Here is a 22,354-nt window from a genome sequence, read left to right on the forward strand (position 1 = left end):
AAACATCGACGAGGTCCTTGAGAGTAGATGCCTCCTTGCAGTGAAGCAACACTGATTACCAGAGCATAGGCGTGGGCATATATGACCAAGCCCGCCGATGCTTCTAGACTAGGAATAAGAGGGTCATCTGTACTCATGGTCCGAAGGTGAGAAAACTGTCCTTGCTTTGGATCCCCAGATCTTGCCGTTCGCAGGCAAAAGGAAGAAAGAAATACGTTTAGTGGGGATGAATGAAAGCTCTCCTACGCGTTCGTGAGCCTGTACGACATATGGCGGTCACGGAGGTCATAGTAGCATTCAAATAATGTCCCGGACTTTTGCGAGGATATTCTTGGATGAATATTTGAGCTATGACTAGTGATAATTTAAGAGCGTTGGTTGGAATTAATAAAGAGCGTGAGCTGGTAGTTATTTTGTTATGAGACATTAGGAAGTGATGCCCCAAGTATTGACTCTAGATGGAGACTTATCGTCTCACAAAGTCCCTGGTACAAACATCTCATATTCAATGACTTCTATATCTTATCTCCCTCCTTTTATAATAGAAGACTTTAGTTCCTGCCTAAGCAATTGCCTTGATGTGAACGAACGCTTTGTTGTCGTGGCTTATTGTACCTAATGTCGACCTTATAAGAAGGGCAGAAATAGTTCTAGTCTCCGATTCTAGCTCCCGCCGCTATCGTAATTCGGCATCCCAGTCATGCCGGAAGCTATTCTTAGCTTTTCCTATAGGGAAGAGGGTATTTACTGTTTCAAAAAGGGCGCATTGATGCGTATATTACCTTTCAGTAAGACGTATCCCGAGATTATTCGTTGAGGAAGCTACGAGTAATAGAGAAGCCGAGGAGAGGAAGGGGAGAACTATGAATTTCCCGAGGCGAGAAAGTTGGATACGAGCTCTGCCCAGGGAACAGACACCCGCGGAACCACATTATATCAGAAGACCCGAGAAGCGAGAGTCGCTGCTCAAGGTCGTTGCTCGATGGATAACGGCACACGCCGCGGATTTAGGCGCCGTGGAGATCATGGGCTCTTGGGGGTGGAATTGCCTTATATAGAGACCAAGAGCCAACACTCGTGTAGACATGGTAGGTATGAGAGAAATGGCTGCTCGTTTTGAAATTCCCAAGTGTCAGGATTTGTCGATTAGGTTAATCTTTGGCCGTCTTTCCTGGGGACAGTGCAGCTGTAGACTCCCGGCGTCCCGTTGAAGAACCGGCGAAGTGGGGCCGACATACCGGACATGTGCAGATGGTCTGTGCGCAAATGTGCTTTTTTGATGACATCCGCCGAACCTCTGCAGTCGCGTCGAGAGTCGCGTCTTCCCAAGGTAAAGCTCCGAAACAGCGGGGGGCACCTTGACGCCGCGCCCACCACATACCACCGTCGAACTCCACCACACCCGTCGTCGCTCCCGATCGCCTTTGCGACATATCAGGTTCCGCATACTGCCTGCCCGTCCAGCAACCTGATTGTCTTGCGACTGGACGACCGCGTCCCAAACATCACCAAGTCCTCCCAATACTGATTTATACAAACACCCTGCGCTCTCCGAGAGCACAAACATCACAACCACACCGGCGCACAGCGACCCCGTCGCAAGTCAAACCCGCACAACATTCACAACCCCCTCAACCCGCGCCTCGCAGCAGCCGCCGGCAGAAGACGACGACCCCCTCTTCTCTTCCGCCCTCGACACCGTAACCCCGAACCGCCGCGCACTCAGCCTCGACCCCCCCTCCAGCCGCGCCTCCCTCCTCCCACGTACGCCCTCCAACAACAACAGCAACAACCCGCTACGCTCCTCCCTACGCAGCTCAGCCGGCGGATACCGCGGCCTCTCCGCCTCGGGCCGCCGCTCCCTCGCCGCGACGCCCCACGCCCGCGCAGCATACCGCACAATCGACCAGCGCCGCGCCGCCGCGCTGACACCGGGAGGAAACAAACGCCGCGAGAGCTTCCGGCCGCGGAGGGAGTCGCTTCACGATGTCCTGCGCGGGTTGAGTCGCGTGGTGAAGCACACCACGCAGCCCATCTCGTCGTCCTCGTCACCCAGCGACGTCGGATCGAGAGCAGCGGGGCCGAGCGCGAGTTTGCCGATACGGACGGTGAACCGGAGGGGCACGGTGTACGATGACGACGACGACGATGACGAGCTTCCGATCGATAGGCCGCGGTTGTCGTTACCGCTCGACGTTGAGGATGACGACGAGGACGAGCTTGTTGCGCCTGAGTTGTCGCAGATTGACGAGAATGCGACGATTGAGTTCCCGCGGCGGGCGTATGTGGATCAGCCGTCGCGCATGTCGTTGGGGAGCGCAAGGTTGAGCGAATTTAGGAATTACGGGGACCTCGACGACGACGACGATGGTGATCGCGGAGAAGGGTTCTTTCCTGCGTTTGAGGTTGGGGCGTTAGACGAGGAGGGGAGGGAGCCGGAGGATACGTTGGACAGGTGAGCTTTGCGGCGAATATATTAGCGGTGGCGAGGGCTCGTTACTGACGGAGTGGGAACAACAGAGTCGAGGAGGAAGACTTGAGGCGGCAGACTCTGGCTTCGGCGCGGGACAGCGATTTCGGGTTCGAGGTGCCCATTGACGCGGATAACCAGACGACATTCATGATGGCAGTGGACGGACAGAGCTCACCGGCGCGACCGCTGCCCGAATTCACAGACGAACAGCCGTCGCTTAACATTGCGCCGGTAGACGACGAGCCGGCGGCCCCGCTGGACGAGGACCTAGGTTTCGGAAACTCGTACTACGACATGCGCAGCTCGACGCCCATCGAACCCACCGAAGCGACGCAAGGAGACCTGGACGGACAGACGGAGGTGAGCGCCGCGCAGCAGGAGCAAGAGCAGAGGCCGCGTAAGACGAAGCGCGGCGTGAAGTTGTCAAAGTACAACGTGGAGTACCCGTCGCTGCCGCCCGCGGTGGTGAAGCGGCTGGCCAACACGTTTGCCAAATCGAGCGGCATCGGCAAGACCAAAATTAGCCCGGACACGCTGGCTGAGATCCAGAGGGCGTCGGACTGGTTTTTTGAGCAGCTGGGCGACGATCTGTCCGCGTACGCGAAGCATGCCAAGCGCAAGACTATTGATGAGAGTGATATGCTCACTCTCATGCGAAGGTACGTCTTTTTTGTCATGAACTTTTCACTCTTCGAACTTTGCGTGCTCCAAACACAGGGGTATCGACAGTCTTTTGAGGGGAAGGGGGTTTCCCTTTTTATATCCACAAGCCTTTTGTTCTTTTGGTACAAATACAATGGTCTCTAATATCCTTACAGACAACGCCAGACCAGCTCGACGACGACCCCCTTTTCACTGGCACACAGACACCTGCCCCGAGAGCTGTTGCAGGAGTTGAGGATGCCCTGCCGCTGCCACCGACGGAGCCGAAGAAGCGCCGTCGTGTGACCGACGGCGGACAGGAGGAAGTGACTTGAGGAGTCCGACTTGCTCCCACTACGACTGCGATGTTGGTCCCTCCAATGAGAGAAAACCGAGCAAATCCTTACCAATGCTTATTCATGCGCACCTTTCGCGCGGTATCGGTTGGGGGCTTCTTGACGACCATCCACAACATGATTGAGGTGGCGAACGCGAGACCATACCTATCTGGTGTTAGTACTGACGATGGTTGACCGTGCCGGGAAGAGAATGATATACGAAGCAGGGATTGGTCGGACTTACCATGTGAAGATGTACTGGGCATGGTTATTCCGCAGATTCACCTCCGCGGCTCTACCAATAGGGATACCCTTGGACTTGAGGTCCACAATGCGGAAGAACTCGTGCTCTGCGAGGAAAGTCAGTATGAGCTTTGAATCTTAGAGCAAGCCCCCCAGAAGGCGGCTCAGACTCCAGGGAAATAAGGAAACAGGCCACAACATACCTATAGTAGCCTCAATCCAAACAGGCTGACTGCCCGTCAGCTGCGCCATCTGGTGCACATCAGGGAAGAAAAACTCCCAACGATCAGGTCTATTCTCAGGCGTGAACATGTTCTTCTTCCACGGCTCCCGCAGCAACCCCTCAACCGTGACCTCCCACGCGGCGCGCCAGGCCTCCGCCGCTGATCCGCCATCTCTTGCTGATCCACCCGCGATTCACCAGCACCGTCGTGCCTCCCCTCCCTCTCGAGCGGCGTCACGACCATATACCCCTGCTCGCCCTCCCACATGCGCGGGCCGATGAGCATCTCCTTGTCGTGGCGGAAGTGGCCCGTGGCGTAGACGCGGCGGTAGTCGAAATCGGCCACGGCGTCCGGGTCGATCTTGGGCGGGAGCGGGAGGGGGTCGCGGACGAGGCGGTCCTCGAACTTGGCGATGAGGTCCGTCTTCCAGCCGAGGCGCTGGACTTGCCATGTGCCGAGGGCGAAGGCTGTGATGGGGATCAGGGCGAGGATGATGAGGCCTGGCCCGTGGCGGTTTCCTGCTCGGACGAGTTCCGGGGGGTTGTCGACTATGGAGTGGAAGTCTGGGGCTGGTTCGGAGGCGTGGGCGCGGGGGGTGGTGTGGAATTTGCGGGTTGTTGGTGTCGCGCGTGGTGATGATTGCGCTGAAGGGAATGTTCTTGGCCGGGCGATTGAGCGTAGGCAGGTTTGCGCCGCGGGGCCCGGGGCCCGGAAGAGCGCTCGTGGTAAAGGAGGCGGCATCGTGAGGTTCGGGGCTGGTGAATTGGTACTTTTCCCCGGTGGTGATGCGGGTGGGAGGCTTTCACGAGTGAGAGCTTGCCGGCGCGGGTGATGAGGTCAGGATATTTCGGTTTTTTGGGGTCCGGCCGGCCCGTTCTAGGGTACCTGAGCAGCGGGAAATGCAAAACGGATGAGCTGGGGAGCTCCAAAAGCTGCAGAAGCAATGGAACGTACCTCAGTGTGGAGTGGCGTGGGAAAGGTGGGGGCGGCGCCAATAGGGTGGCTCGGTGTTCGCCCCCGGAAGAGAGGATACATTGGACTAAGGCAAGGTCCCGCAGCTACACGAACGACACTTGTTCCTTCGTCATCTTTGAGCTCCTGGATACTCATCAGACGACAAGGCAATATCGCTCAACATTGAAACGAAGAGCGGCCGTGAAGAAGCCACGAACGAATTGTATTTGACACCCTGGAAGCTTTGGTGGGTTTATTCCAAGTCTAGGTTCAGCATCCTCCAAGCTTGAGCTCCACAGCGTCTGTATCCCTCTTCTTCTCAGCAACGTTGACCGTGAACTTACAAGCTTCCTAGACTCAACTCAGAGAGGAATTATTAAAGACCTACATATATCCTAATCGTCATCATCATCATGTTCTTCACAGGAGGTCTGCAAGAGGGCATTGCCACTGCACTTCAACAGAGCAAATGCGTCTTTTGCTTTGCAGGTAAGCTCACATCTTACAGCTCATGCTCATGCCATGGGACCTTCCACTGATGAGACGTAGACGAGGCCGAGAGCCAGACTTGGGAGGATGAGTATCTGACAGAGAGCTCGGTACGTACTTGAGCTTCCCATGATGAAGACACTTCGGCTCAGGGACTAATGACTGGACTAGATTGCGACTCTGCTTCAAGACGAAGCCGTCGCGCTGCGCCTGAAGAAAGGATCGGAAGAGGCGGGCTATCTGGCTGCTATCTTCCCCCTGCCCAACACTCCCACCGTCGTCGTGATCAAGAATGGCGATCTGAAGGAGTACATCGTCGCAGGCACCAGCAAGGATGAGTTTGTCAGGCGCATCACAACCGCATTTCGCGGCGCTCAGGGTCAGCCAGCAGCAGCAGCAGCAGCTGCTGCTGCTCAACCCGCGTCAGCTACACCGGCACCAGTCTCAGCTCCCGCGCCGGCCGCTCAGTCGACCGACGACCTGTACGACGAGACGCCGTACAACCCTCCCCGCGCCGCAGCCGCGCCCGTCACCGCGAACCAGCAACCCGCCAGGCCCGGCACCTCCTCCCCCAGTCCGCGCGGCCCCGCCACCCCAACCCAAGAAGAAGACAACGCCGCAACCCTCCGCGCCGTTCTCGCAGAGCGCGGCGCGCGTCTGGAAGCCCAGCGCCTCGAGTCCGAAAAGAAAGCCAAAGCAGCCCGCGCCGCCGCGGCGGAGAAGGCCGAGACGGATAACTCCAAGCAGGCGGAGCAGACGCGTAACCACAAGGAAGCTCTGAAGAAGGCACGCCAGGAGGCGGCCGACGAAAAGGCGCGCATCCTGAGGAAGATTGAGGACGACCGCGCCGAGAGGAGAGCGAAGGCCGCGGAGCGTGCTGCGCTTAGGACCCAGGCTGCGTCGCCTAAGCTGGGGGAGGTCGCGGCCGCACTCACGAGATCCGAGTCGAGTTCGCTTGCGCCGTCGAGCTCGGCCGCGAGCGGGATGACGGCGCTGCAGGTCCGGCTTCTGGACGGGTCGACGATCCGCTCGCGGTTTCCTAGCGGGAAGACGCTCGGCGGGGAGGTGCGCAAGTGGGTTGAGAGCGAGCTTACAGGTAGCGGGAGCGGCGGGGAGCCGTTCCGGTTCAAGGTTGTGCTTGCGCCGCGGCCGAGTAGGCTTATCGACGACACGGAGGAGGGTAAGAGTCTCGCGGAGCTGGGGCTGTCGCCGTCCTCGACGCTTGTGCTGGCGCCTGTTGGCGAGCACGTTGGTGCGTATGCGGGAGGGTCGTCGTTTGGGGAGATGGCTGTGACGTTTCTCTTGCTGCCGTTGACTTTGCTGCAGTGGCTTTGGGGGCTGATCTCTGGTGTGTTTTCTGGGCCGGGGCCGAGGCGGGCGGCGGCTGAGGAGCAGGGCGCGGAGCCGGTTACGGTGAGGGAACAGAGGAAGGGCAAGTTTTCGCAGTTTGCGAATCCTGATGATCGGAGGGGTGATCATCAGCTTTACAATGGCAATTCGGTAAGTTTTCCTGTCCGCTTAAACCCGAGGACAGACGTAAAGATGATGTTGAATCATGATTGCTGACTTAATCATAGCTCAACTTTGAACCGCGACCGGATGAGAAGAAGGACGAGTAAGAGGCTCAGGATGTATTGCAGGCATGTTAGGTGTTGCATCACATTAGACGAGGTGCATAGTGGTTAACGAGTGGGAATGTCATGTATTGTACACCGTCGGGAGATGTAATTCTTCCTCAATGGCCCATCTTTCAATGCTTCCGCCAATGCAAAAATGCCGTTTGAATCCCATGAAAAGCTCCATGCCCCAAAATTGTTTCTTTTGTTTTGCTTTCCCATTTCCCCGTTTTTGACTATTAAGTTACATATAACACCACCCCGACTGGTCGTTCAGCCGGAGGTGGCTCTTCAACACGCCGCAACGACGCCCTTCTCAGACGGAGAAAAGGGGCGTCTAGTACTGGCTGGCGGCGGCCTGGCAGGCCTTGAGCTGCTCGAGGTACCAGTTGCAGATCTGCATGTTGCCGCCGTGCTCGTCCATGCACTTTGTGAACTGCTGGGTGGCGCCGGCGCAGTTGTTGCCCCACTGCTGGGTGGTCGAGGACTCGCCCGAGGCGACGGGGGAGTTGTTCTGGGGCGCGGCCTCGGCGGGCGCGGAGGAACCGCCGCCGAACATGCCGCCGATGGCGTGGCCGATGGAGGAGCCGATTGCGACACCGCTGTTGAGGGCACGATTGATTTAGCTTCTGGTTCTTTCTTGAGATTTCTTTTTTTGAGGGGGTGGTTGTCGAGGAAGGGGGAGAGGTTCTTGGGCCAGGGGAAGCCTAGATATCTCCTCCTGCGGTTGGAGGTGTCTTTTGTAGGATGGGGGACGTACGCAGCGGTGCTAGCCATCTGGCCAAAGAGGCCGGGGCCCTGGGAGGGCGCAGCGGCGGCGGGAGCAGCGGGTGCCGCGGCCGGGGGAGCGGCGTGCTGTTGGGGGGGAGCGGCCATGGTCGTTGCCGGGCGAGTCTGGGTGGGAGCGGGCTTCGCGGCCGAGACGGTAGGGCGCGAGGGGGCGCTGGGGCGGCCGGCGGAGCGTTGGCGAGGCATCTTGGTAGGATTCGTGTGTGTGAAGGACTCGTGAGATGAGGTGCAGTGGTTGGTAGCGTTGATCGTGACTTCGTGAGGTGAAGGAGCGGGTGGTGTTTTGAAGAGAGCAGAAATGCCGGGTGGATGGGGAGGGAAGTCGGCAGAAGTTATGCGCCCCGGGGTTAAGGTGACAAAAGCTGTAGAGGTGCCTTTCGGCGTGTTGCAAAGCTCGGCGGGGTGGGTGGCGAGGTGTGGCCAATCAGGGAGGGCGAATTTGGTCGTGGTCAGAATTTGGGAAGGGTCCTTTCTGGTTAGATGGATATTTTGCTGGGGCGTAGCGGAGGTTAAGGTATATGTATTAAAGGGGGCGGGTATGGCAGTCTGAGTGGCAACGCAGTGGCATACTTCTAAACATGGAATAAGGGTATCTAGACAATACCGACTAGGGATCGAAAAGTCTTTGCTCATTACTTGGTCTTCGTCTCTATCTCCGGGGTATCCTTTTTCCCAGTGCGCAAAATAATACTACCACTCCAGTCCGTAAGGGTAATCTCTAGCCAATGCTGACCTACTTCCATGTCAGGGTGCAGTAAGGTCGGCTGTGATCTTCAATGTGCCTACCATGGTGTCATACAGCCACGCGCACCTCCAACTGGCAGTATCTCTCGTGGCTCGGAGGCGTCTAACTGTTTCGGCGATTCTTCCCCCATGTCCCGTGACAGCCAAACGAAAATCTTTTGTGTAAGCGGGATTGTGGACGTTCATCAAGGTCTTTACGGAATTCCGCTCTCAAGACTTGTTCTTGTTGGAGCTCTTCCTTCTTGAGTTCCTCTGCTTCTTCTCCGGGCCAGAGGAGCTGGGGGACGGCGACTCGGGAGCCGGCCTCTTGGTCTTCTGCATCGAGTTGAGCAGCGCCTTGGCGCGCTCCTCGGCAAGTTTCTCCTCCAGCCTCTTCTTCAGCGTCTGGTCGTTACTTCCCTGTGGTGGTCGGTCAGTTTCGCTTGCTCAGGCCGGACCTCTTTCCCCCTTCAAATGCGACTTACAAGGTCCGCTTTGAGAATGCGCGTCGCGGCTTCCGTGTTGACCGTTGTTGTGCGCTGAGCGGGTGTCTCCTCTGCACCCTTGATCTTGCCAAAGTACTGTTGCACGCGCTTCAGTTCTGTCATGACCTGGTGGTCCTTGGCGTCGACGCCTTGGAGACGGAGTGATGCTGTCATTTCGGTTAGTCAGGGGGACGACGACAACGATATATGTTTGCTGTATAATGATACTCACAGAAGAGAAGAGTCTCGATAGCATAGGCAGTCAGAGCATACATCTTGGCCTTGTCGAGAAGGGGAGCTCGTTGGCCATCTCGGGAAGATTGTCAATCAGGGCTTGAGCGCATCCTCAAGAGAGTCGATGTGAGAATCGAGCTTCTTCAGGTCGGAGGTCATGTCCTTGAGCGCCATGATGGTTGTTGTTGATGCAGCCGCGGAAAAATAAAAATCGATGATTCCAATGTTTGCTGGAAAATGGATGTAGTCCCTTGATGAAAAGCAACAATGAGATGGAGACGATTGATGTAAGTGAGTGTCTGGGCCTAGCTCCTTCTCATCGATGAGACTGGTCGTTGAAAATTCAGAAATCCGGGCGTTGAAGGATTTGCATGCATCTAACGAGGCGCAGGGATCGCCGCGAGCTCGGTGGGTCGGGTTCCTGCCGGCCGGGATTCTACGGCTACCACCTACCACGCGCCAAATTTTGAGAGAACCTAACGAGTGTCCCCGTCATCCACACCCATCTCAACGCCTCCTTCTTGCGACAAAGACAAGACCACACGCTCATTAACCACGAAAAGAGCAGTAATACCCGAACACCATCCCCAACAATTTCGACGACGACGTACACTATCATCGAGTCGTTACAGCTATAACCGCTTGAGAACGCGCCCCAATCCTCCCCTTAATGAGCACTGCGCAGTGATTTGCGCCGAACCCTCGAAGCCTTCATCGTGGCAGGCACTCTGGCAAGCCTCCCGAGACCGCGGCTCTCCGCGCGGACACCCAAAACACATACGATATGGAGGACCGGTAGCGCCTCCACGGGCCGGGGAGCCATCAGATGTGTGTCGATCGATAATAGACTCGGTCTCGGGACGGGAGCAGCGCCGCCGCAGGGCATCGCCCCTGGAAGGGTGGCGCCCAAAGAGATGGCAGCTACGGTTCCTGGAGGCACAACTCTGGGCGTGCCGGGCCAAACGAAACAAAAATTCAATAAAGTACTGGGTCTACAGCCCGAGCAAAACGAAAAGGAACTATACGCCATCTTCAGGGCTGATTCGACGTCACGGTTCTACGTGCCGGCCGTCATGATGGGACACAACTCGACGCCGCCACCTTCGTCGCGTACGGTTCACGTTCTCGGAAACGACGAGCGATCGCTATTTCTGTCACATGCTCTGCACGGCATCTACGACTCGGTCAAGACGCTAGACATACCGGCCAACACACCATATCGGGGCATTGCCGGAAACCTAGGCACCAGGAAGAACCCAAAAGGCTGGATCGAACCGAATGCCGCATTAGAGACCTCGCCGGAAGTGGAGAAGGACGATACACATATCAGCAACCTCGTGGTGTCCGGGAGACCGAGCGAGAGCATCAAGCTACTCGAAAAGGTCAAGCATCGGATCGACGACCGGACGGCCGTCTGCTATGTTCAAGACGGACTCGGCGTCGCGGAGGCGGCCACCAACCGAGTCTTCCCGGAGAAAGACAAGCGCCCGTCGATTATGCTCGGACACATGACGCATTCCCTGGCATTTGACCGAAAGGCAAAGTCGGTCAAGGTGATGACACCCAAATACGAGACGGCGCTCGCCGGTGTGCGGCCCTACTACGGTCCCAAAAAGTCTAAGCACCTCTCGACAGACAGCTGGCTGCGGACACAAGGGATGATGCACAAGGGATGATGAAGCAGTTTGCGTCGTCGGACCTCCTCAAGGCGAAAGGTCTGGCCCTCGACAGTTGGATGAAGGTCAAGATCCCGTCGCTCATGTTCTCGGCCGTCTGCGATCCTATCTGCGTCATGCTGGATTACCGCTACAATGAGCTCATCTACAATCCGACGGCCAACAAGCTCATCAATCAGCTCCTGAACGAGATCGCCGATGTGGTCGCGCGCATGCCCGAAGTCAAGAACTCGCCTGAGCTGCAGAGCGTTCTGCGGGGAGGGCATGCGCAAGGAGATTATGGAAAACTTAGAGGGAAGGGGTCCGCGCCGAGCAAGATGGCGTTGCAGATACAACGGGGCATGTTGACGGATATTGACTATTTGAACGGCTTCTTTATTGAGAGGGGCCGTAGGCGTGAAGCTGCCGGCGAACGAGATGGTCGTGGGTATGGTGAAGGCAAAGCATAAGGCGCAAGTTGAGAAGAACCGGTCGTACATGCCATTAGAGCTGACCTCAAGGAGGTGAATGAAGCGGTCGACGGCTGTACGACTGGACGTCTGTGTGTATTTTACTTGATGGGCGGTTTTAGCATTGTATGACTACATTCAAGCACAGAATCTAGACAGTTTAAATATTTCATCACATATTTTGAAGATCATAAACATTAGTATTGAATATGAGAAATCATTTGGTCTGTTGTGCTAGCTTACGTTGTTTATATTTGGTACTGCACGTCGTCATGAAATTTGTAAGGCGCCCAAAAAAAGACCCCAAGCTCCAACCCCGCCAAAAACTTGGACGTCAGGCAGATCAGAAAGAGCCCCGCGTTTCTCTGACCCAAACAACCTAACCTCCACCAAACCACTCCGCGCAAACATACGCAACAAGATACCCGCAACCATGGACGACTCCGAACTCGAACAAGTATGCAAATCATACCTTTTTCATACCTTTTCTATCGCCAGAGCGCTTGAATACCTGGGACTGACGCACGCGACTACAGATCCGCAAGGCCCGCCTCGAACAGCTCAAGGCGCAAGGCGGCGCGGGAGGCAGCTCCGGCGGCGGCGGCGGCGGCTCGAACAAGCAGCAGCAGCAAGAACAGCGCCAGTATGTTCCCCTTAACCCTCATCTCCTTCTCGAGGCACCTAGATCCCCTCAATTGCGACCGACTCATACCATCCCGACCACTCTCCCTTCTTCCCTCCGCCCACCACGAAGAAACAAAAGACACAAGACATCAGCTAACCCAGCGTCCACCGCAGACAACAAGAACAAGAAGCCCGCCAGCAGATCCTCAACCAGATCCTCCACCCGGAAGCGGCGGACCGCCTGGGCCGCATCCGTCTCGTCAAGGAGCAGCGCGCGGGACGTGGAGAACAGGCTCATCATGCTCGCGCAGAGCGGGCAGCTGCGCAGCAAAGTCACCGAGACGCAGCTCAAGGAGCTGCTCGAGGCCGTGGCGGGGACGAAGGAGGAGGAGAAGATTGTGGTGAGCAGGCGTAAGGGGTGGGACGATGACGATGACGATTTGTTGGATTTGTAGGTGCGCTCTGCAGAGTGTGAGAGAGATCGGGGCAACAGGGGTTCATTTCATCAAGTTTGTGTGTTCTGTTCACGGTGTGTAGGGGTCTCTTTCGATGATGTTTGCCGCGTCGATTTTGAATCGTTTGGCGGGGAGACTATGAACCCACATCTGGGGAGGGGACACCATGCCGGCGTTGGAGGGCGTTTACAAAGCATGACTGCAAAATGTAGCAGATTGGCTTCTGTCCGAGTGGGATTTCCACCAGGACTCTAAGGTTACCAAAAAATCAAACAAAAGCTATACAATATCTGTACAAACCCCGTGTCTATACACAACACACACAATACACACATTTTTCTCAAACCCCCTTCAAAGCCTCCTGCGCCCTCCTCCTCTCCTCCCTCTCCTTCTTCCGAATCTCCCTCATATTAGGCGGCCTCTCAATCCCCAACTCTGCCCTCAACTCATCCACGTCCCTCTCCAGCTGCTCCTCCCAATACACATTAATCACCTCCTTGGCCTTCATCCCATTCTTCACCGCCCACGGCCCATAAATCTCCCTGAACCGCTTCCTCTCGCCCGCCTTCATCGTCGCGTAACTCAGCACCGCGAACCCCGTCATCGGGATCAGCGTGTTGGCGAACTCGAACGCCTTGAGCGCCACCTCGCCCTCCCTCACAATCGGCAGCCCCGTCAGCGCGTGGAAGAAGTCGTGACACTCGCGGTACCGCTGCATCACGTACGCGCACTCCGGGTCGTCGATGTACCGCACCGCGGGCCGCGTGTCCGGGCTCACGCCCTCGGCGTCCAGCCAGGCGACGTAGGCGCGCCCGACGCTGTTGTCCGGCATGGCGCGCAGGCGGGACAGGTTGAGCGAGGTGGACGTGATGCGCGGCCGGTCGCGGAGGATGCGGCGGCCCGTCGGGTCGGAGAGCATTGCGTCGCGGAGGCGGTAGATGAAGGGGCGTCGCGGTGGTCTCGCCTACGGCGGCGATGAGGTCGGCTCGGTAGGGGCTGGAGGACCAGATGCCTGCGCCGAGGCCGAGGGCGGCGCGTTCGATTTTGGTGAGGACGTGGCCTGGGTAGTTTGGCGGTGGGCGGTTTAGGACGGAGAAGGGGCGGCGCGAGTGTGGAGGAGGAGGAGGGTGTCGTTGATGTGCAGGCGGCGCAGATGGCGGGGAGGGCGCGGCGGTTTGGGCCGCCGGGAGGGTTGTGAGGGCTTTCATTGTGCTGATTTGTTTCGTTTATGGTCTTTGGATTGGTGGCATGCCGTTGGATGTCGTCGGGAGATGAGAGATTGTGGGCGAGGGAGCCGTTGAGAGCTGTCGTGAGCTACTTGGTCAGTTTGGAGTTGAAAGTGGTTCGATGACCGGAACACTTTTTGGAAGCTCGGGGCAGCTCCCATTACCTCACCTCGGCGACGGTCCCCCGAGAATTTGGACAGCTAGGGGTCCCGTAGGTCGGATCGGGGAGTCGGTGGATACTAGCGCCGACCTTTCCAATTGGCGATTGCTGCCCGCTGCTGTGCATTTCTTCGGCAGTGGTTTAGGTGAGCATTTTGGTGGTGGGACAGGGCCTGCTATTCCAGATCGTTGGAATTGCACCCCGGCGCATTTGATTCGTCCCTTCAGCTTTAAGGTGAATTTCGTCTCAACTTCTTCCATCTTGTCAACCTTGGAGCTTTCACAATAACAAGGCTCTGCTGCCAACGAAATCTTATTCTCGGGTTCACTAGGTGTGAGCGCAACTCCGAGTTCTTCCAGAAACAGATATACTCGAATCCGGGCCTTCTGGACCTGCACATCTCACTCTCATTCAAATCTGTCGTTTATGGATGAGAGAACCGTACATCTTGCCGGGATAAGACTAAAGGACTACATCTCAAAAGACAACTGCTCCTTGACCAACTTCTCTCACAGAGGCTGCATTTGACTACCAAGTTCTCAAGTCATGCTTGCATGAACTTTCATCACTTCTCTAAAATACTACTACCATTGCCTCGCCCTCCACCATCTACTCCACTCTCGAGTTCTAAACAAAACACCAAATGGACGCCATCGAGAACCTCCTATCCTGGGCCCAGACGCAGGAATAACAGTATCCAACGTCGGTCCCCGCGCCCTCCCAGGAGGCATAGGAATCGTCGTAACATCACCACTCAAAGTAAGCCACACATGTTCACAACCATCATATACCCTCATCTCACTAACACCACCACCACCAGAAAGACGACACAATCCTAGACGTCCCAATTCCCTGCCTCAAAACAATCGCAAACAACCCCAAACCCCTAACCCCCCTTCCCAAAAAAACACGTCCACGCCCTCCTGGCCCTAGACATCGCCCTCGACGCATCCCCCTCCTTCAAAACCTGGTCCGCCGTCTTCCCAACCCCCCAAGACCTCTCCTCCTGCCCGCTAACCTGGTCCGCCTCCTCGCCGACCCTCGCCTCCCTCCTCCCCTCCCAAGCCCTCACCCTCCTCAAAGCCCAGCGCGAGAAATTCGAATCCCACTGGTCCCTCGTCTCCTCCACGCCCCTCCCAGACCCGCTACCCCAGGATGAGGAACACCAGTACCGGTACCCAGAAGGTAGCGACGGCAAACTCACGTACGAGTCCTACCTCCACGCCTGGCTCCTCGTGAACTCGCGCACATTCTACCACGTCACACCCAAAACCGCAAAACGCCACCGCGACGACCACATGATCCTCCAACCCGTCGCAGACCTCCTCAACCACGCCTCCCGCGGCTGCTCCGTCGCCTTTGACAAGCACTCCTTCACCATCAAAGCTGATCGCGCCTACGCCGCTGGCGAGGAGATCCACATCTGCTACGGCCGCCACAGCAACGATTTCTTGCTGGTCGAGTACGGCTTTGTCATGAACCAAGGCGAAAACGAGTGGGATGAGGTCTGTATCGACGACCTTCTGCTGCCGCGCCTAGGTGCCGCGCACAGACGACGGTTGGAGGAAAGGGGGTTCCTGGGGAATTATGTCATTGACGCCGAGACGGTATGCTACCGTACGCAGGTGGCGCTGCGGACGCTCGTGTTGCCGGCGAGGCGGTGGGCGCAGTTTGTGGACGGGTTTTCGGACGGGAGGCGGAGAGCAGCCGAGGTCGATGCGTTGCTGCGCGAGATGTTGTCGGCGTACAACGAGGAGATTGAGTCCAAGATTGAGACAGTGCGTGGCCTGGATGAAGGTCAGCAGTTTCAGCGGGACATGGTAGTGGCCCGCTGGAAGCAGATACAGCTGCTCGTACGCGGCACGATAGACAAGTTGAAGGCTTCCAATACACAATAATCTACCGGTCCCTGCAAAGGAAAGAGCAACGAGGCGTGAAATGACGAAACGAAGTCGTAGATTGTGCTTTTCAGTTCTGAACTGTAACGCCGTAACCGAGGTGCTAGGGACCGTTCCCACGCAGCCATATTCTAATAGTACACATACAATAACTCAAAGCAAACATCTTGCATTTTGGTGGTTGCTATCATCCATCCGTAGCAACAATGAGCTTCACGACGTCGCAGCCAATATACCCGTCACTCATCTGAAGACTAGAGGCCTTGATCAACTGATTCTCTCTGATAAGCGCGAAGAGATCTCGTCGATGAGATAGTCCTCGTCGAAGGAATGAATCCTAATCGTGATGCGATGAGGAGGTCGTGACCGAAAGCTCTACGACGCGGCGACAACTGGATCGCGCTGCGACAAGCCGGTCCGGCCATTACCTCAAGATCGCGCAAACTGCCTTGGCCGGTAGTCCTACTCGGGTCGAGGTCGCTTCGCACCGTGAGGGTTGCCCCAGTCGTTACCACCGCCCTGGTTACCGCCGAAGAATGCAGGGTTGAACTGTTGAGGCATGCCTTGGAATCCTGGGAACGAGTCAGCTTGAGTGTTCTCTGACAAAGAACAAACGAGAAAGCAAACAGCAGAGAAATGTTCAGCGACGAGCCTATTGGTGAGGCGGCATCCTCGAGCCGAACCGAGTAGCTGCAGGGGGTTGAGGGGCAACGATGGTAAACTGCAAACCGCGCTCCTTTGTCCATCGGCCGACCTCTGGTGCAATTACAGGCTTTGGGTGTTCGGATACATGCTTCGGTTGCACCTTCTGCCGTTTGGTGCTCGAAGGGATCTCGTCTCGGCCGGTGTTGGCAGCTTTGCCTTTTCGCCGACCAGAGTGCTTGCGCTTCTGGGTTGAACCAGAGACAAGTCGAGATATTGGGGGGTTGTGACTTCGCTGGGGAGATTTAAAAGCAAGGGGAGTCGTACCAGGCATTCCGCCGCCCATCATGCCCATGTTAGGCATACCCATGTTGGGCATGCCTCCCATCGGGCCCATGTTCATACCGCCCATCGGGTTGTGCATACCGCCTCGCCTCGTCCACGCATGCCGGGGCCGCCGCGCATGCCACCACCGAAGCCGCCGCCCGCTGGAAACCACCGCCGCCGAAATTTCCGCCACCCATGCCGTTGTTGAAGCCGCCGCCTCCCATGTTGTTATTGTTGAAGCCACCTCCCATGCCGCCCGAGAAGTTGCGGTTGAATCCGCCCTGGTTCATGCCACCACGAGGACCATTGAAGCCTCCACGACCACGGTAGCCGTTTCCACGGAAGTCGCCGCCACCCATCGAGGAACCCTGGTTGTTGTAGTTGTTGTTGTTGTTCGGTCGGCTGCCCTGGTCTTTACCTGCGCGGTTCGGTGCATCCTTAGGCAGCGTGCGGAACGGGTTGACGTGGGGGTTCGAGTAAGTGACCTGGTATTTCTTCGGTACGCCTTGAGCGCTGTCTGTCGACTCAAAAGCGTGCTTGGCGGCCGTGGCAGCTTGCTGCGATGTGAACTCGATGTAGGCTTGTCTGTGGGCGAGTCAGCAATAGTACACGCAAATCTACCTCACACTACGAATCATACCCCTTGCTCTTTCCGTTCACCTTGTGTTCACTGAAAGTGATATCCTTGAGCTCGTCCTCGCAATGGCCTGCTCTGGCGTATCCTCTGATGTCGTCGTCCGTGTTCCACCAGTTGAGGTCCGAAACCATCAAAGCTGTGGTCGCGCCTGGATCGATCGGCCGGTCGTCGCCCTTTCTCTTGACACCCTGCTGGGGAGCAGGCGCCTCTTGCTGGTCGTGATATTCTTCCTGCTGGTCGTGCTTCTGCTGATCGTCGTGGTGCTCCTGCTGGTCATGCTGTTCCTGGTGGTTGTCCGCATGACCGTTGGCTCCGTCGTAGTTCTCGGCGTTTCCGTCTTGGTGATCTTGGGGCGCATCGCCGTAGATATCGATCTCGAATTCCTCCTCAGCCATGGTGACGTTATTATCTGGTAGCCGTGAGTTGGGGCAGTGAGCTTGGTTGTAGTTGGAAAAAGGTTGTTATTAGTCTGCGAGATACAGGATATGTCTGCAGTCTTGAACATGATCATCAGCCGCTGCCAATACAGGGTCATTGCCAAAGCCTGAAGCCAAAGACAAAAAGACAAACTCGAACGTAGGATAGAAAACAGAGAACATCTGATACGTACACTCCTCGTTCCGCAGACAGGATGGAAGAGGTTGGATGGAAATTGCCAAGCCAATATAATCCTCTCCTTAGCCAAATAAAAATGAAGACGAAGCTCTGTGCTCCGGTCTTCCCCAATGGCGACGTGACCGTAGTTCTTTCCTTGTTCGGCCCAGAAGCCTTAGGTACAGGGAACAAGATGATGTAGTTGAGACGAGGAGAATGGAAACAGGATCCCGAGATTCCAGAGACTGTTTGCTCGTTCTGCCACCGCCTTTGGCCGACGCTCCAACCGCGTTCCTGCCCGCTCACTATGTGGGCGATGCTGTTAGCCGTGATGAGTTAGTGGTCAAGCCCAATGAAGGTTTCCGGCGGATTCGCGAGTAAGCCGCGGCTGCGCGTCGCTTCGCTGAGTATCTGGCGTTTATCGCGATGACTGAAAAATAGACGCGTAGGTTAGCTTGGGTAGAGCTGTGATATTGTCGTGCAGCTCAGGTATGGACGTCTCGGTTTGATGTTGACGCGAAGAAAGAGATGCGGTCGACGAAGGTGAGTGGAGGAACGTTTGGGAAGGGAAAGAAAACTGGGGGGAGCTCTTTCAGGAGCTGAGGTCGCATCTTGAGCCAGGCGGGACTGGACAAGGGCCATGGCCGCCAGGCTGCGGCAGGCACAGACTCCGCCAGTGGATGCCCGTATGGGGCTCGCGACTGCCCGCTGAGCCGATACGTACCTTACCTCCTCTCCCTGTCATGCGCCTGAATGCGCTGAACTGTGGCTGGTCAAAATGGCCCAGACCAGACCCTCTCTGCCCACTAGCGGGGGAATCCAGGGGGTCTTCCTCCACTGAAGGGGAGCACCAAGGGAACTCCTATCATCCCAACCTTAGATAAGCAATCTGTCCAGTGGCGTGCGCCTCGGCGGCCGGCGCATTATTCCTCCATGCCTCCTTTATGGCAATCTGGCTCTTCCTTCCACAGCGGGAGCTTGTCCCGAAATTTTGGGGACCAGTTGGTGACAGCGCGCTCAATTTAACACATCTCCCTTCTACCCATTCGAACCTCTCGAATCTTCCACCTCCCCGACCTGCAACGCCTTAACTACACGTCGTCGCGCCTTTCCTTCATCGACTTTGCAGTTTCCTGTTACCCTGCGGCCCATTGGGATTTCCTTTGCGACTTTCATCAACTTACCCACCCCTCTCTTCTCCGCATCCCACGCGCGCTTCTATCCACAATGGCCGACCAAGTCAAGGAGATCCTCGAGGTTCCTCCGAGTTCGCTCAGGAAGGTGTTCAGTTCATGAGAAGGTGCACCAAGCGTACGTTGCGCCCTGTTGCATTGCCCCTTCGTTATTCGAATACTAACGTGTCCTTTAGCCGACAAGCTCGAGTTCCTGAAGCTCTGCCAGGCCGTCGGTGTCGGTTTCCTCATCATGGGTGCTGTCGGCTACATCGTCAAGCTGATTCACATTCCCTTAACAACATCCTTGTCGGAGGCGCATAAACGCCATGTATCTACCTGTCAATGGAAGCACCGATATGTCGGGCCAGCTTCGAACACGTTCACGTCGACACGTGACGACCAAACATGATTTTAAACGCAGGGATGGGTCTCAAAAGCATTGCACGGGCAGATTGCAGAAGCGGCGCAGCAACACTTGGAAGAGGTGCTGTGCGGGAGTGATGGGAGATACCCCGAGACCAAAGAGGCTTCATCGATCATGTATCATTGCCAAAAGAGGGGTGGACATGTGTGGAAGATGTACAAAATAATTAAAAACAGAGCTTTCCAAAAGTGATCCGGTTCCTGACGAGAAGTAACTAGCTTTGGAATGATTCGCCAACGGGGCGCAGCTTCTCGTCGACATTGCGACCCATTGGCGGCTCTGCCTCGTCATCTTCGGCTTCATTGTACGAATGCAGCGTGCAGGTCCCGTGAGCCATGTTGAATCCGTTCCATGCAGACGCTGAAAGACGTTAGCTATAGACCGAAACTCGCAGAAATATGAAGGACTTACCAGCGAGGACTGGCGCATTGGGATGCCAGCTCACGTCGCGCACGCACGTGTTCCAACCGGGGAAGTCGTCGCCGTGATATATACGGTATCTGCGCTCCAGTGGCCGCGAGTTCTTGGTGGCCTTCCTCACGTCGATGGTGCCAGCGAGCGTGGCGTCCATGTTCCAAATGTAAACCTTGCCATCCTGACTACCAGAGTAGACATAACGCGAATTGGTACTTGATGGCGGTGAAAAGTGGCATCGAATCAGCGTGCGCATTACACGGTGTCCTCTGAATGTCACCAACGAGTTATCGTTGGGGTGCGGGAACCAGTCTTCGTCCCTATATGTTCCCCACCGGTAGTCGAAGTCGCTGTTGCTGGTTAACCTAGTGGGGTTGACCTCGTCGTACTTGGCCGTGGACATGACCATCCTCAAGTCCCAAAGCTTCATTGTCTGGTCCTTGCCGTTACTCAGAATGTATCGACCGTCGCCTTTACTGTCAATGTACGTGAGACCTTCGACATGGCCCACGAAAGCGCCAGCTGGCCGGCCGTCTCCCATGCTACGTCGATCCCAGACTTTAATTGTGGCATCGTCCGATCCAGAGTAGAGAATGTGCGGAGAAGACTTGTCCGCAAAGCACACAGCGTTCACGTCGTCTTCGTGCCCGACGACATTGTGTAATACAGTGCGCGATTCAATGTCGTAGACGACGATCGACTGCATGTTGGTGCCGGCCACGAGCTCACGACCGTCTCCCGAAAATCTGACAGACCAAATACCAAAGGAATGTCTCGATCGCCATCCTGCGTGTCGAGTTCCCGCACTCCTCTCTGCCAGATCCAAAGTGTATGGGTCTCCCGTGTCGTTGGGATCCGTAGGTGCCAGACAAACGTTGCTTTGAATTGATGTATAAGCAAGCCAGCGGTTGTCAGGACTCAAGGATGCGTCGGTCAGTGTCCACTGTCCCCAGGGGTAATTAACCGTCTTGTAATATTTCCAATTGTACGGATTCGATGTGTCGTACATGCGGACCTTGAAGTCGTGACCGCAGGCGTAAAAGAAATTACCGTCGTCGGAGAACTGGCCGGAATACACAGGGTCGTCGTAGTGCACAATCATTTCGGGGTTTGTCGAGGGTATCATTCCCTGGGCCATGAGATCTTGGTTCTGCTTCCGGTCACGCCTATCCCCCAGACCGAGCTCACGGTCTAATATCCTGCGTGCCAGTTGCTTCTTCTTCGTCACTCGATAATCGTTTGCGCCGAAAACGCCAGAGTGCATCAACTTCGTGCCCTCCTCGCTCGGTACTTTAGGGAACCGATTCGGCTCCCGTGCGCGAGGCCGTCTCCGTCTTCTTCCCCAGCCAATATCTTCGTCATCGTCTTCGTCGTGAGTGGTGCGTAATGTCACTTCGCCACTTTGAATGAGGCCTAGCAACTGTGCTCGTGTAAGAAACCCTGTTCCGTTGCCCGCAGCACCAGCTGTATCGTAGATTAGCGAGATTAGCACACGATTCGACTTGAGCCTCAGGTTTTGACTCACTGATGAGAGTCATGAGTCTCGATATTGGATTAGCGGCCATGCCGTCTTCCTCAGCATCATCGTCGTCCTCGTCGCCCATGAACACTTCCACCTCTACGTTGCTGTCCTCGCCGTCCTCAGCATCTGCGCATGGTCAGTCTCTGTATGGTCCAACGTCAAAGAGAGGTGATTGCTACCGTGAAACTCATCATCGTCGTCCCCGTCTTCTTCCTCTGGCTCATCTTGAAAGTCGGGGTCGTACTCATCGTCGTCGTCCATTCCTTCGGCATCTTCCGGATCATAGGTATAAGTCCAGGCAGGCTCATCATCCTCTTCAATCAAATTCATGCTTGCTGATGGCGATCGAATGCTGTCCCCAGAGTCGTCCATTTTGGCTTTGGGTTCACACGGAAGTTCGGATTGATGCTTAGTGATACAACGGAGCTCGGATTTGAGACTGCCGACGTGTGATGGAGGGTCCTATGCAAGAATGTCCGTGGCAATCGTTTAGATGCCGAGCTATATGTACGTGGTGCGTTCTAAGGCTGACGTGCAGGAGAGCAAGACGATTAAAGTGAATAGGAGAGACAATAGGACGCAACGCTCAGATTATGTTTCATGAAGAAGTGGTCGTTCGTGACGACATTCATTCAGTCCCCGGGGGAGGTGGGGTGTCCTGGACCAAACGGCGGAGATAAGATAGCACAGCTGCTGTAAGCTCCGGCAAGCCAGTGGCGCCAGCTGTTGAAGCTCCCGTCTCCTCGGGCACTTTAGAGATACGTACCCTTTTCGGGTCGAGCCAAGCATCTTCTTGGAATTCTGTCAGCAAATCTGGGGTCGACTGGATGCAACCTGGTCAGATGCGAGTCAAGCGCAACGCAGCACACCTTCGAGTGCCGTGTGTTCTCAAGTACACCAACCGGTTCACGAAATGATAAA

At 56.1% G+C, this 22,354-nt stretch overlaps 10 protein-coding genes and 1 further gene across 10 annotated transcripts; 5 read left to right on the forward strand and 6 right to left on the reverse strand.

The window, feature by feature from the left end:
* Positions 1-1,243: 1,243 nt before the first annotated feature.
* HER10_EVM0008308 (uncharacterized protein) lies at positions 1,244-3,450 on the forward strand (the record flags this gene model as incomplete). The annotated part of the gene is made up of 4 exons (XM_035477835.1): positions 1,244-1,254; positions 1,589-2,455; positions 2,521-3,175; positions 3,292-3,450. The coding sequence occupies 4 exons, from the start codon at positions 1,244-1,246 to the stop codon at positions 3,448-3,450; spliced, it is 1,692 nt and encodes a 563-aa protein (XP_035327049.1).
* Positions 3,415-4,661, reverse strand: HER10_EVM0003445 (SURF1 family protein; the record flags this gene model as incomplete). Its single annotated transcript, XM_035473120.1, has 2 exons — positions 3,415-4,208; positions 4,311-4,661. 2 exons carry the CDS (start codon positions 4,659-4,661, stop codon positions 3,936-3,938), a joined length of 624 nt encoding a protein of 207 aa, XP_035326701.1. The 3' UTR covers positions 3,415-3,935.
* Positions 4,662-4,981: 320 nt separating this feature from the next.
* On the forward strand, positions 4,982-6,982 carry HER10_EVM0012533 (UBX domain-containing protein; the record flags this gene model as incomplete). The annotated part of the gene is made up of 5 exons (XM_035481927.1): positions 4,982-5,363; positions 5,424-5,473; positions 5,535-6,428; positions 6,495-6,863; positions 6,941-6,982. The coding sequence occupies exons 1-5, from the start codon at positions 5,288-5,290 to the stop codon at positions 6,980-6,982; spliced, it is 1,431 nt and encodes a 476-aa protein (XP_035327407.1). The 5' UTR covers positions 4,982-5,287.
* A 334-nt stretch (positions 6,983-7,316) lies between these two features.
* HER10_EVM0002426 (CHCH domain-containing protein) lies at positions 7,317-7,954 on the reverse strand (the record flags this gene model as incomplete). Its single annotated transcript, XM_035472137.1, has 2 exons — positions 7,317-7,581; positions 7,740-7,954. The coding sequence occupies 2 exons, from the start codon at positions 7,952-7,954 to the stop codon at positions 7,317-7,319; spliced, it is 480 nt and encodes a 159-aa protein (XP_035326616.1).
* A 565-nt stretch (positions 7,955-8,519) lies between these two features.
* On the reverse strand, positions 8,520-9,384 carry HER10_EVM0004585 (Sas10/Utp3/C1D family protein; the record flags this gene model as incomplete). Its single annotated transcript, XM_035474221.1, has 4 exons — positions 8,520-8,911; positions 8,977-9,143; positions 9,209-9,257; positions 9,319-9,384. The coding sequence occupies 4 exons, from the start codon at positions 9,382-9,384 to the stop codon at positions 8,723-8,725; spliced, it is 471 nt and encodes a 156-aa protein (XP_035326791.1). The 3' UTR covers positions 8,520-8,722.
* Positions 9,385-10,124: 740 nt separating this feature from the next.
* HER10_EVM0011676 (uncharacterized protein) lies at positions 10,125-11,393 on the forward strand (the record flags this gene model as incomplete). Its single annotated transcript, XM_035481100.1, has 4 exons — positions 10,125-10,825; positions 10,952-11,044; positions 11,078-11,229; positions 11,272-11,393. The coding sequence occupies 4 exons, from the start codon at positions 10,125-10,127 to the stop codon at positions 11,391-11,393; spliced, it is 1,068 nt and encodes a 355-aa protein (XP_035327327.1).
* Positions 11,394-11,768: 375 nt separating this feature from the next.
* HER10_EVM0003983 (uncharacterized protein) lies at positions 11,769-12,414 on the forward strand (the record flags this gene model as incomplete). Its single annotated transcript, XM_035473643.1, has 4 exons — positions 11,769-11,792; positions 11,872-11,978; positions 12,134-12,218; positions 12,271-12,414. The coding sequence occupies 4 exons, from the start codon at positions 11,769-11,771 to the stop codon at positions 12,412-12,414; spliced, it is 360 nt and encodes a 119-aa protein (XP_035326741.1).
* A 340-nt stretch (positions 12,415-12,754) lies between these two features.
* Positions 12,755-13,932, reverse strand: HER10_EVM0004492 (coenzyme Q biosynthesis protein Coq4; the record flags this gene model as incomplete). The annotated part of the gene is made up of 2 exons (XM_035474134.1): positions 13,431-13,932; positions 12,755-13,378 (listed from the first exon to the last, which is right to left on the reverse strand). The coding sequence occupies exons 1-2, from the start codon at positions 13,620-13,622 to the stop codon at positions 12,755-12,757; spliced, it is 816 nt and encodes a 271-aa protein (XP_035326781.1). The 5' UTR covers positions 13,623-13,932.
* Positions 13,933-14,955: 1,023 nt separating this feature from the next.
* HER10_EVM0002389 lies at positions 14,956-15,698 on the forward strand.
* A 998-nt stretch (positions 15,699-16,696) lies between these two features.
* On the reverse strand, positions 16,697-17,979 carry HER10_EVM0012361 (RRM domain-containing protein; the record flags this gene model as incomplete). Its single annotated transcript, XM_035481757.1, has 2 exons — positions 17,308-17,979; positions 16,697-17,252 (listed from the first exon to the last, which is right to left on the reverse strand). The coding sequence occupies exons 1-2, from the start codon at positions 17,697-17,699 to the stop codon at positions 16,697-16,699; spliced, it is 948 nt and encodes a 315-aa protein (XP_035327391.1). The 5' UTR covers positions 17,700-17,979.
* A 1,711-nt stretch (positions 17,980-19,690) lies between these two features.
* HER10_EVM0005263 (WD repeat domain-containing protein) lies at positions 19,691-22,060 on the reverse strand. Its single transcript, XM_035474885.1, has 4 exons — positions 21,613-22,060; positions 21,437-21,559; positions 19,909-21,375; positions 19,691-19,857 (listed from the first exon to the last, which is right to left on the reverse strand). Exons 1-4 carry the CDS (start codon positions 21,803-21,805, stop codon positions 19,712-19,714), a joined length of 1,929 nt encoding a protein of 642 aa, XP_035326845.1. The 5' UTR covers positions 21,806-22,060; the 3' UTR covers positions 19,691-19,711.
* Positions 22,061-22,354: the final 294 nt, after the last annotated feature.

Source organism: Colletotrichum scovillei (genome assembly GCF_011075155.1).
Source record: "Colletotrichum scovillei strain TJNH1 chromosome Unknown Contig00011, whole genome shotgun sequence".
NCBI classification, from domain to species: domain Eukaryota; kingdom Fungi; phylum Ascomycota; class Sordariomycetes; order Glomerellales; family Glomerellaceae; genus Colletotrichum; species Colletotrichum scovillei.